General features: G+C 44.5%; 1 protein-coding gene across 1 annotated transcript in view; it reads left to right on the top strand.

The window, feature by feature from the left end:
• Positions 1-13,286, top strand: part of POLN (polymerase (DNA directed) nu) — a 243,508-nt gene that overhangs the window by 190,991 nt on the left and 39,231 nt on the right. The window contains 2 exon segments of the mRNA XM_006874123.1: positions 1,091-1,173; positions 8,991-9,122. Coding sequence (XP_006874185.1) covers positions 1,091-1,173; positions 8,991-9,122 — 215 coding nt within the window.

Here is a 13,286-nt window from a genome sequence, read left to right on the forward strand (position 1 = left end):
GGAACCGACTCCACGGCACATAACAACAACAACAACAATGTATCAATAGTTATTTTTCCTTATTATTCCTTAGTTTCTGTATTTGTGCATTCTCACTTTTTATTACGTTAGCTAATAGCTTTACTATTTTATTTTTTTACAAGAACCATGATTTTTGTTTATTAATTTGGTCTACTGTTGTCCTAGTCTCTACCACATTAATTAGTTTTTATCTTTTGTATAAAAAAGTCTTTGTTGTTCTTGAATTGAAATTTAATTCATTTACTTTCACTCATTTTTACTGATAAAGGAGTTTAAACCCATTGCTATAGAGTTAGTCTCAACGCATAGTGACTCTGTTGTTGTTGTTAAGTGCTGTCAAGTTGGTTCCTACTCATAGTGACCCTTATAGGGTTTCTGAGAGCAGCTGGTGGGTTTGAACCATCGTCCAGTGATTATCCTACAGTGACACACCAGTGGCCCTGTAGGACAGGGTAAAACTGCTCCCTAGGGTTCCCGAGGTTGTAAACTTTTTCAGACACAGACTGCATCATCTTTCTCCCATGAAGTGGCTGGTGGTTTTGAACCCCTGACCCTTCAGTTATCTCTATGCTTAACCCACTGCACTGTGCCACCAGGGCTCCTTATAAAGGAGTTTGTTGTTGCTATTAAGTGCCATTGAGTCAATTCCAACTCATAGTGACCCTGTATAAGGTTTCTGAGGACCATCTGGTGGGTTTGAACCATCAAACCACCAACCTCGTGTTTCGCAGTACAGTGCTTCTCCTACAAGGCCACATCAGGAGTCCGTAGGGGAGTTTCGAACTCTGGGATGTCCTTACTGCTTAAGTGCAACTCACTGGTTCTGATCCACAGCATTTTCATTAGAAATTCTGTCATTTCTGTTTGTACTTCCTTGGAGGGCTACTGTCCATGCAGAGCTGGATGCTACATATCCCCAGCACACCCGTGTCTCAGGCACAGGCTCCATGTAAACACTTAGGAAGCTCCAGACAGACTCGGGTTGGGGTGGTACACAGGCTGGACTCTCACAACCAACTCTGTAAATAAGCGCTAATTGTGCCTGATGACATGTCATCTTTCCACACAGGAAAGACATTCCCATGGAGCACGTGAACTGCATGGACAGAGAGCAGACCAAGAAGGTGGTGTACTCGGTGGTCTACGGAGCAGGTAGGGCTGTGGCCAGGGAGGAAGGTCCCGGGACGGTCTGTCAGCCAGGTGAACGTGGCTGTGGGTCCTGTGCTGACAAGTTGTTTTTGTTGTTGTTAAGTGCCATGGAGTCCATTCCAATTCATGTTGTTGTTGTTAAGTACCGGGGAGTCGGTTCCGACTCATAGTGACCCTGCACAGGGTTTCCAAGGACATAAATCTTTACGGGAACAGAACGCCTCATCTTTGTCCCGTGGAGCCGCTGGTAGTTTTGAACTGCTGACCTTGAGGTTGGCAGCCCGACTTGTAACCACTACGCTACCACAGCTCCTTAGGTGCCATTAAGTAGATGCCGACTCATAGCAACCCTATGGAAAACTGCCAGGTCCTGCGCCAACCTCACAATCATTGCTACATTTGAGTCCATGCTGTGCTAATCCATTTCGTTGGGGGTCTTCCTCTTTTTCTCCAACCCTCCTCTTTAACAAATACAATATCCTTCTCCATGGACTGGTCCCTCCTGATAGTATATACAAAGTATGAGAGACGAAGTCTGACCATACTGGCTTCCAGAAGAATTCTGGCTGTACTTTTTCTAACACAGATTTGTTCTTTTGGTAGTCCATGGTACTGTTAATATTCTCTTCCAACACCGTAACTCAAATGCATTGATTCTTCTAGTGTCTTCTTTATTCACTGTCCAGCTTTCACATGCGTATGAGATTATTGAAAACACCATGGCTTGAGTCAGGAGCACCTTAGTCCTCAAACTAATATCTTTGCTGTTGAACACTTCAAAGAGGTCTTGTATAGCAAATCTGCTCAATGCAATACATCATTTGATTTCTTGACTGATGCTTCCATGAGTGCTGACCATTGATCTGAGCAAAAAGAAGTCTTTGACAACTTGAATCTGTTCTCCATTTGTATGGGTGTTGTTTATTAGAACAGTGGTGAGGATTTTTGTTTTCTTTACATTGAGGTGCAGCCCATAACAAAGGCTGTGCTCTTTGATCTTCATCAGTAAGATTTTTAAGTCCTCTTCACTTTCAGCAAGCAAGGTTATATCATCTGCCTATCGCAGATTGTTAATGTGTCTTCCTCCAATCCCAATGCCACATTTTTCTTTATATAATCCAGTTTCTTGAATTACTTGCTCAGCATACAGATTGCATAAATAGGTGAAAGAGTACAACCCGGGTACACAACTTTCTTAATTTTAAGTCATTCAGTATTCCCTTGTTCTTTTCAAACAACTGTCTCTTGGTCTACGTACAGGTTCTTCATGAGCACAATTAAGTGTTCCGGAACATTCATTCTCCACAATGTCATCCATAGCCTGTCATAATCCACACAGTCAAAAGCCTTTGCATAGTCAACAAAGCACAGGTAAACATCTTTTTGGTATTCTCTGCTTTCAGCCAAAATCCATCTGACGTCAGTAATGATATACTTTGTTCCATGTCCTTTTCTGAATCTGGCTTGAACCTCTGGAAGCTCTCTGACAATGTACGGTTACAGAGGGCTTGGGATTATCTTTAGCAAATTTTTGCTTTCATGAGATATTAATGATATTGTCCAGTGATTTCCGCATTCTGTTGGGTCATCTCTCTTTGGAATGGGCACAAATATGGATCTCTCTTCCAGTTAGTTGTCAAGGTAGTTGTCTCCCACATTTCTTGGCATAGATGAGTAAGTGCCTCCAGTGTTGTATCATTTTTGCATAGCTTCCAGAATCACAGCAACACACAAGGCACCACAGTATGACAGGTGGTGATTCCAACTCATAGCAACCCTGCATAGGGCTTCTGAGGTTATAAAGGTTGCGGAACAGAAAGTCACATCATTGTCTCATAGAACAGCTAGCGGGCTCCAATCACACACCCTTGTGGGTCACAGTCCAGTCTTGTGGTATGGATCCGCTGTGCTGAGAAGTAGCTGTACTTTATTTCAGAAAGTCACTGCTCGGGCTGTGAGACTCACTTGTAAATGTCTTAATGACGTCTACACAGGTACTGGCCAGGCCACCCTATGTGTGTCCTCAGTCCTCATAGCCCCCTTTAGATGAGGGAATGGAGTGTCTGCATTCTCCTGTCCTTCTCCTATTTTCTCTCCTCCTCTTTTCCTGAAAGCAGGCCTTCCCCTATCTCTCCTTCTCTCCCTTTGGGTCCCTAAGCCTGGGCCGTTAGGTCTTTCTAAATTCTTTTCTTCCTCTGGGTCATTCTGAATCCACGTGGCCTGGTTTTCTCTTGGAAAAGCAGAGGAGAGGGTCAGAGGAGGCTGTTGGCCCGCTGGGCCCTCCTTAGGGAGGCTCCATGCAGCTGTCATGCCTGACCTGCGTGAGCCTCCTGCTCCCCTGGACTGGTTTGTCTGCGAGCAGCAGGACTTTTGCACAGACTTCTGCCATGAAAGTCCTTTGTTTATTCAAGGAAGTCCTTTGTTTGTTCACTTCCAGTAAAAGGATAACCGGGCAAATGCATAGTCAATTATCCGTAAGTGCCACCTTGCAGTTCCCCAGGGTGAATGCAGTTGTATCTGATATACTTCCAAAGTGGCCTGTTACCACAGTTGTAAATACACCATTTACAATGGATCAAGAGCCAACTTCAAACTGGCCAGGCTGGTGTCCACCTCAGGGCTCTTGTACCAGCTCATCCCTTCCATGTCCACTCACATCTCAGCTCTTTGCTCAGATGTCCCCTTCTCAGCCTTCCCTGACCTCTGTCTTAGAGATCCATTGCTGTGTACCAAAGCACCACAGGCTGAGCGACAGTAACACACACAGTTAGCATCTCACAGGAGTCTGGGCACCGCTTAGCTGGTCCCCGGTAAGATGGCAGTCACGGTGGCAGCTAAGGCTGCTGCCTCATCTGAGACTCAATGGGGGAGGAATCCGCCCTTGTCAGCAGGCTGATTTCAGCCTTGCTGGCATCAACCAGAGGCTGCCTTCAACTCTTTGCCACATGAACTGCCCAACACGGGCAGTCCACAGCACGGTAGCTTCCTTCTTCAAAGCCAGCGAGGAAGACACTGCGACCTTGTGCAAGGTGACAACAGAATCACATCCATATTCTATTGGAAACTAGTCACAGCTCCCACCACACGCATGGCCAGGGGGTCACGCCGAGAGGCTACTTCCGAGTCTCTGCCACACCCACCTGCCTCCAGAGCACCCATCTCCTTTGCTGCCTTGCCTGATTAACTTCACAGCACCCTTGGACGCTCTCTGGGCTGCGCCTTGCCTGTTCACCACCTCCTCCTCCCTACTAGGGCACGAGTCCCTGAAGGCAGGAGTCTGCTCTGGTTTGCTTGGCGCCTGGCACACAGTAATTATTTGTTGAATAAATGAATGGACTCGGTAGCTCCATCACTCAATTTCTGAAACATGTGGATTCTGCACAGTTTGGGGGAAATAGACTAATAGACTATTTTGAAGAGCCAAAGTCAATGGACAATAGTAGTATAACATTGGCTAAATGCTTCTGAGTCACTTGGCGCAATGCTTCCTCTCTGCCCCTTCTTGGCTGTGCTCCTTACCCTTCCTGCACCTTCTGTCTTGGGGAGGAGTCTGCCAAGTCGTGTTAGATCTCACTGCTGTACAGCCTGCTTCGGGGTTACACGTCACAGACAGCTTTGGTCCACAGCAGAACATCGCCTCCTTCTCTGGGACTCAAGTTCCGATTCCATCACCTCCTGGACTTCATACTAGGCCTCTACCTCTCTGTGCCTCAGTTTCCTCAGTGGTAAATGCAATGATAAGAATACCTATCTCATGGGTTGTTGGAATCTGATGTGCTGTTGTTAACACTTGTCTTGAACCAAGTCTGGATCCTGCTTCAGTGACTTAGTAGTGCAGCAAACGTTTTCCCAGGGAATGTGTAACCTCACATGTCTTCTGTGGCGCCCACCACCTGGCTGAGGCGGTTGACCTACCCTGGGGGCAAGAAAAGCAAGGGCAGGTGTGCCAAGCGCCTGCTGAGTGTCAGCTCTGCTCCACATCATCCAGCAGGACAGGGAGGCGTTTCATCTCCACTACCACCCTGATGCACATAAAGAAACCATCTTCACTCCTGTCGGTTTGGCACCTTGAGAGGAAGGTAATAACTTTATGTTTTTTTCAGGAGAGGAAAAAAGCTGCACTTTGTAAATAAGCAGTGAGTCATTAGCCATGATGTGTGTGAAAGGGGTAATTTGGCTGTTTTTAGCCCTGACAGTGACACAGAGGTTCCCACCCTGAGCCTCATCTCTGTTGTTCCCATTGTTCCCGTCCAGCGTGACAGAAATTGCCGTGTCTCCGTAGTGCAGAGGTTCTGTTCCCTGATGTTGAAAGCCAGAGCGCCATCAGCACGAGATGAGTGGGGCCTACGTCTCTGGGGGCGCCAAGGGCCCCTTTGGAAATTCTGTAGCAGGGCTTTGGGCCAGCCAGTTCTCAGTGCAGTGCAATCACGTTTCCACATAAACATGCCCTTGAGGGCCTGGGAGCTGTTGGTGAGCAGGCAAGGGCCCCACAGCAGAAGCATGGCAGGGGGCCACATTTGCCACAGCCTCCACGTGTTGACTTGGTGGCAGTGAGAACTGTGATGGAGGCAGGCCTGGGAAATAAGTAGAAACGATGCTCACAAGGGGGTCTCATGTGCAGACTCAGCTCTTCAGTCATGGGGCAGGTCCCACTCACACAGGCTCACCCCGTGGTTAGGAACGAGCAGGCCTTGGTGGCTGATCCTGCCAGAACAGCAGGCGTGCGAGGACCTTGACTCGAGGAGGAATGGATGGCTCATTAGCCTGCTACTCTCACTTCAGTCAACTATTAGCACCTCCCCAAGTCCTGGGGTGACGCTGTAGGCTAATGCGTTAGACGGCAAAGTCGTTTGAACTGCAAGATCTGTAGTTCAAGCTCACCAGCTGCTCCTTGGAAACCCTACAAGGGTCGCTATGGATCGGAACCGACTCGACAGCACTTAACAACAACAACCCACCATGCTGCTCACAGCCACCTCTGGGCCCACTGAGGACCTGCCTTCTCCACCTCACTCTGAATGCCTTGCACACGTAATCAGTTCCTCTGTAATGTTTACCGAGTTGCCTCCAAATCCAGCCATCATGTGACCAACAAGTATCGATGGAAGAATGGTGTGCATACCTGTGCCAGGCCCAGCATGGAGGTGACACCATTCCTGTTCCCAAGGAGTTCAAATCTGCCAGAAGAGACATGAGCCTGACATTCTGCCACTCTGTCATCTGTGCATTTATAGGCTTGTCCCCAAGGTCCTAAACGGGGTGGGGGAATCAGAGAAGACTGTCTGGCGACAGCAACACCTAAACTGCTATTTATAAGGTAGGCAGGAATTAGTCAGGTCTCTTCCTCCAGTTCAGATTAGCCAGCGTTCCTGAAGACCCACTATGTGCCAGCCTCTGGCTAGCCCGAGAAAGTGAGACACTTTTAGCAATGTGGGGTGGGCAATGAGCTCTTGGAATGTTCCATGTCAGTGGATAGGAAGACATAATAGTATCAAGATGTTCATTCTTCCAGCATGTCATACAGACTCTATGCAATCCCAATCAAAATCCCAGTGAGTTATTTTATGGATTTCCACAAACTGCTCCTAAAGTTTACATGGAAAGACAGAAGACCCAGAATAACTGATATGGGACCCCTCACTCGGTCATGATTGAGAGGACCCACTATTGCTGTTTGTAACCACTTTACCCCATTCTGGCAGACTGGCTGCCCCTTCCTGTCATCAAGTTATCACTGAGGACCTGCTGTGCCCTCTGCTAACCCTGCCATGTGAACCCTTCACCACAGCTGTGTTCTCCAGTTGAACCCACAGATACATCTGCATCTCCCTCCTGCGGCCTCTGCCTCCAGATCGCATTCACATGCAGACAACTGGCCAAGCCTAAGTCATAGCCTGAACCTAGCTGCAAGGGCGTCTGGGAATGCAGTTTTCCACCTCCAGCCTCTGTAGTCGGAGTTCTCGTGTGGCACTGTAGGGTCATCACTGGACTTCTAACTACAAGCTTCTCAGTTCAAACCCACCAACTATTCCTCAGAAACCCTATATAGGGGCGCCATGCATCAGAACGGATTCAACAGCACTTAATAACAAGAATGGAGAAGGAGGACAGAATTCTGAATAGAAGAGATGCCTGACTGCACCCTGAACCTGGGAAGTCCTCAGTGCACATACAGGGCCAAAAGCCAGGGTATGGGGAGTAGGAGGGTGAGGGGGTATCCCACTTGAAAGAGCCACACTCATGTACACAGTGGGAAGGCTCACCTTGAACTCACAAGGCAGCCCTGAAGGGGTATGAGGTAGCCTTGGGCTATACAGCCAGAGAGGGCACCATGGCCAGTGTCTATCCAAAGGACCTGCCTAGAGGCAACAAGAGAGGCCAACCCAGGCAGACCCAGCTGAGGCATCTAGCTACCATGTGACTCCTTTCTGAGAGCCGATGGAATTTTCCATTAGAGTGCCATAGCTGAGGCTGGTGATTGGAATGTCACAGAGAGAAAGCGACAGAGATGAATTCTTGCAGTAAAATGTAGCAAACACATGATAACTTATTCATGAAGGCATCACATGGTCTTAATTAAGCTCACAAGGTCTAAAAAGGGAAACTGGAGTGTTTTAGTTGTTTTTTGTTTTGTTTTGTTTTGTTTATTTGTTTTTTCCCATTTCCAGTCCAAGGTCCAGAGTGGTCAAGCAGGCCTAGGCACAGAGACGGGTCAAGGGCGCTCTCCTAGTGGAAACTGGAGAGCTCGGGGTCCTCCAGGCTTTCCCCTCCACTTGGCCAAGTAGAACAAGCAGCAACTGCCCTTTACTCTCCTCAAATCTGAAAAAGATTCCACCCTGCACTCTTGAGTTCACCAGCTGTCCTGGACCAGGAACGGCCCAACTGAAGCAAGAGCTGTGAGGGCAATTGGTCCTGGTCCTCCAGAGGTCTCTTCTCTGACATTCTCAGATCCTGCATCTCCACCCAGTGGGCCATGGCTTCTAGACCATGTTGTCCGAAGTCCCCTTGGGTTGCCCCTAATGTGAACTCAGAGTTGACCCAGTAAAGAGGATAAGCAAATGTACTCCTGGTCCTCATCATAGCTCCCCAGGAAAGCAGGTCTTCAGGCTGCTTGTCTCATTGAGTTCTCTCAACAGCCCTTGAGAATAAAGATCATTGTTCCTAATTTACCGATAAAGAAATGGAGTTTATTGCAGGCCAGGTAACTTCCCCAAGGTGATATAGAACCTTCCATGGGTAATAGATTTAACTCAGATCCAGATCTGTGTGGTCCCAGCTCCTGCATTCAGCCATTTTGTGCCAAAACTCAGGTGCCTCTTGACAGCAGCTTTGGAAGATCACCTGGACCCTCTAGGAACCCACTGTTGTTCTAGACCAAAAGTGTTTGTCTTGAAATAAGGATTCTAAGGGTAGGTACTCCTGAGTACCATTTTCCTTCCTCTTTTGCTCTGTGCTCCTCTCCAGCTTTCTTTAGTCTAGAATCAGGTCTCCCACTGGACTGAAGAGCAGGCACCTCACCTACATCATTCACTGCCACACTCTTAGTACGTCACAGGCACTCACTCATTAAGTACTGTAGAATATAAATATGCCTAACAAGCCCCAGTTGACCAGCACCTAGTACATCTGTTTTTAAAGCCAAAAGTCAAACACCACCTTGACCAATCCAGGAAAGAAAACTTCCAGTGTTGTTCCTGGTACCTTGATTCAAGAGGTCTTTTGTTAGCTCATCCCTGTGTGACTTGTCATCCCTGGAGTCAGAGGCTCTAGAACGTGAGTTAGGAATTGACTCTGATCTGGATTCTTTCTGACTCATACAGGGAAGGAGCGACTCGCTGCTTGCCTTGGAGTGACTGTTCATGAAGCTGCCCAGTTTTTGGAGAGTTTTTTGCAGAAATACAAAAAAATCAAGGACTTTGCCCAAGCAACTATTACCCAGTGTCACCAGACAGGTAAGCTGGCTACTGCCAAAGCTCCTAGCCTTTCGTCACCCACTCTCACTCCTGCTCTGCAGCAGTCAGGTGGTTCCCACTTCTCCTGGCTCTGTTACTGAGTGCTTGTACAGATGGTGGATGGCTCTGTGGATGGGGGAGGCTGGAGGAGCGGTTCCACTCCTGCTGGATAAATAAAACAGAAAGTGCTCCACAAAAGTGAGCCCAGACTGGGCTCGGCTGGAAACTGACAGCTGGAATGGGCCCCAGGCCTCAACATGTTTCAAATATTTTGTAAAAATAAAGGCATAACTTATACAGCCAATCCTCATTATTTGAGGATTCCATATTTGCAAAATTTGCCTACTCAATAAATTTGCATGGAATCCGAAAATTAATTCTCACAGTGTTTGACTGCCATTTGGGACAGGTACAGAGTGGCAAAAGGTTTGAGTTGGTCACCATGCATATTCCCAACTGAGGTCAAGCAAGAGGCCATTCTGCCTTCTTGTGTCCACTCTCATTCTGTAAGCAAGTGTCTTTTCTGTGGTCTGTCTAGTACCACATCCTTTCACAATATTTTGCTTTTTGTTGGATTTCACTGTTTGAAATGACTGTAATCATTGTGCTGAAGTGCTGTTCCTAAGTGGAAGGAGGCTGTGATGTGCGTTTTGGAAAAAGTACACGTTTTAGATAAGCTCCATTCAGACACAAGTTTTAATGCTGGTTTCCATGAGTCCAATGTTAATAAATCAATATAACATTAAATAGGGGTTTTTTCCTAATTGGTTAATGAAACTATTGTAACTAGATGCTTGCAGGAGCCTGACCCTATATTTCTACTAGGGCAGTGGTTCAGTATTTGCTAACCCAGTGACTATATAGAATAGGATTAGCATAAATAATGAGAATTGTCTGAATTTGTTTAAAAATAACAAATTGTGATTAAAAGACATGAGAGCTAATGACTATGAAAATGTTAGATAAAAAACCCATTAAAATAAAGGGCATAATCACTGGACATAGTTGAAGTCCAAATTAAGGAACTGAAAGAGAATGCTGAAGAACTCATCTAGAATACAATGTAGAAAAACAGAGGAGTGTAACAAATAAATAAACTACAAAGACAAGAATCACAGAGGCTAGAGTTAAGCACCATCAGTGGAATGCTAGAGTTTTCAGAAGAAAAGAATGAAGGAATGATGGAGAACCAACATTGGAAGAGAGAGTAGCTTCTCAAGAATTGAAAAAGACATGAGTCCTAAAATCAAACTATATTGCCAGTTCCAAGCAAAATGAATAAGATCTAGACACAATTTAGTGAGACTAAAGAAAATAAATTATAAAGGGACAAACTTGACAAATTTTAGGGGAAAGAAGACAGGTTGTTTACAACAAAAGAGAAACTAGACTGACAGCTGACTAGACTAAATCAATGACAGAAGATACTAGAAGACAATGGATCATCTCTACATAGGGCTGAGTAACATAACTGTCACTTAGAGCTGTATACCAATCACACACTAGAAGGGGCAGAGCATAAACCTCCTTAGACAGAGAAAACATCAGGGAAAGTTGTTAGCATCTCACCTTTACCAGGTGACTGGCAAAGTCTGTCATGGGATAACAGTGAACACCAACAAACAGACAAACTTTATATATCAGTAATTTATATAGTTATTATTTATTTGAAAACCTACTTTATGGGTTAAAAAAAAAAGATTATTGCTGGATAATAAAATAATAAAGTAATGGTGATCAGTAAATAGTTGAAAATATACTAAGTCAAGAGAAAGATGAGCATACTGAATATTAGTAGACTTCATTAGAAAAAATGTATAGTGAAAATAAAATGAAAATACAATCTCTGGCTCTCAAATTATCAAGGAGAAGAAAAGAACTAAAAATAGTATTAACCCAACAGATGGCAGAACAGGGAAAACAAAAAGAAAAGAGATTGTAAGCAGGAAAATACTATAGAAAGAAGTCCAAATTAATTAATAATCAAAATAAATTTCAGTGGACTAAGCTTGTATATGTGCTTTTATAAGAAATGAACCCTAAAACACAACTACAATAAGAAGAAGGATATAATGACGTGGAAAAATATACGCTTTACATTGTTTTAAAAGTGTATAATACTAATAGGAGGCAAAATAGAATTTAAGGGGAAAATTATTAAATGTAAAAACTGACATTGTTGTTGTTAAGTGTTGTAGAGTAGGTTCTGACTCAGTGACCCTGTATACAGTTTCTGAGGAACAACATCATAATGTAAAAAGAAACATTAATCCAAGAATATGTTAATCATAAACTTAAAATCCTCCCTGACAATATAGCCTCAACATATAAAAAGCTAAAACTCTTATAATTGCAAGATTTTAATATACCTCTTCCAGAGAGTAATAGAACAAGCAGATGAAAATTTTAAATGATGATACAGATATTTTGAATATCTGCTCAGGCATCCTCTGATCACATATAAGTCTAAGGGGTGGGGAAGAGGGGCTTGCTTGAAAGGGCACCAGGAGCTGGGGTAAGCATTGAGTTTGTAGTATCCCAGAAGCCATGATTTAGCTTTCATGACAACAGCTGTCATAACCCCTACCCCACTACCCTGCTTTTGTGAAGACACTAGGCTGTGGCCGCTCTGCTCCATCCAGATTCCAACCAAGTTCCCAAGGATGCTCAGAGGGTACCACACACCTAGAGGTAGCCAATTGCAGGTGCAAGTGTGCAAAGTCTAGGCTAACAGAAAGCCAGAGCATCTTGTGCAGAGGCTACTTAGATATATAAGTATCAAACATGCACAAACCTATACTAGTCATATGTACAATAAGGGGTTCACACAATGTCCAAATCACATAACATCTGATTTCACAAAACATGTTACAAACATGAAGTAATGCATACCTGTAGGAATAAACTGAATTTAAAAAATGCAAGATTTGTATTGATGAAATTATTCAACCACTCGTCTGTCAATTTGGTGTACTACAGTGACTTGTGTGTTGCTATGATTCTGGAAGCTATGTCATCAGTATTTTAGATATCAGTCGGGCTATACATAGAGGACAAGTTTCAGATGAGCTTCAAGACTAAGACAGAGTAGAAAGGAGAGACAGACTACTTCTTAACATTTAGTCACTGAAAACCTTATGAATAACATTGGAACACTGTAAGAAGAGCACCAGAATATTGCATCTTGAAACATGATACAGAGGACCAGAATATTGTCAGCTATAATGCTGAAAAGTGAGCCCGTCAGGTTGGAAAGCACTGAAAATACTGCTGGGGAAAATCTGACCCCTCAGAGTAGAGTTGACCATGATGACACAAATGGAGTAAAGCTTTTAGGACCTTCATTTGCTTTGGAGCAAAACTCAAAATGAGGAGAAACAGCTGGAAACATCCAATAATAATTGGAACATGGGATGTATTAAGTATGAATCTAGGAAAATTGGAAGTTGTCAAAAATGAAATGGAACACATAAACACAGATATCCCAAGCATTACTGAGCTGAAATGGACTGTTATTGACCATTTTGAATCTGAAAATCACATGGTTTACTATGCTGGAAATGACAATTGAAGAGGAATGGCTTTGCATTCATTATCAAAAAGAATATATCAAAATGCTAGAATGACAGAAGATACATCTTCAAAGAAAGATCATCAGGAAAAACCCAAAACAAAAATGGCAGCATGATTGGCTACTACAAGAATAAGCAACTTGTTCACCACGAAGCCATCAAGGAAAGCAATCAAGTCCCTTCAGAACAAACCCCCCCTCCAAGACTGAAAATTAAAGGGAACACATGAGCAGGCACATAAGCTTGCTGGTAACCACACTGGTCTACTGGTGAGTGGAAGAGGGGGGGAAAGCAACAATGAAGAAATGGGCTGAGTTCAACCATGTTCCATAGACTCCCATTAACCTGGAGATGACAGAGAGAAGAAGGACTGGTTGGTTCAAAGTGTGGTGAGACCTGAGGTCACCTGAGCCCATGGACAAGGACATAGCCACAGAGGGCTAGAGCTGAGAGTGAAGCATCCAGCTGATATGAAGTGAAGGGAGACACACAAGAACACTCAAACTTGCAGATAGTACCCATTTGAGCTATTCTGGATAGCTTGATAATCAGAACTCAACTAGAAGAATATTTAAAAAAAAAAATTTTAATA

Source organism: Chrysochloris asiatica, unplaced genomic scaffold (assembly GCF_000296735.1).
Source record: "Chrysochloris asiatica unplaced genomic scaffold, ChrAsi1.0 scaffold00262, whole genome shotgun sequence".
In the NCBI taxonomy this organism is placed as follows: domain Eukaryota; kingdom Metazoa; phylum Chordata; class Mammalia; order Afrosoricida; family Chrysochloridae; genus Chrysochloris; species Chrysochloris asiatica.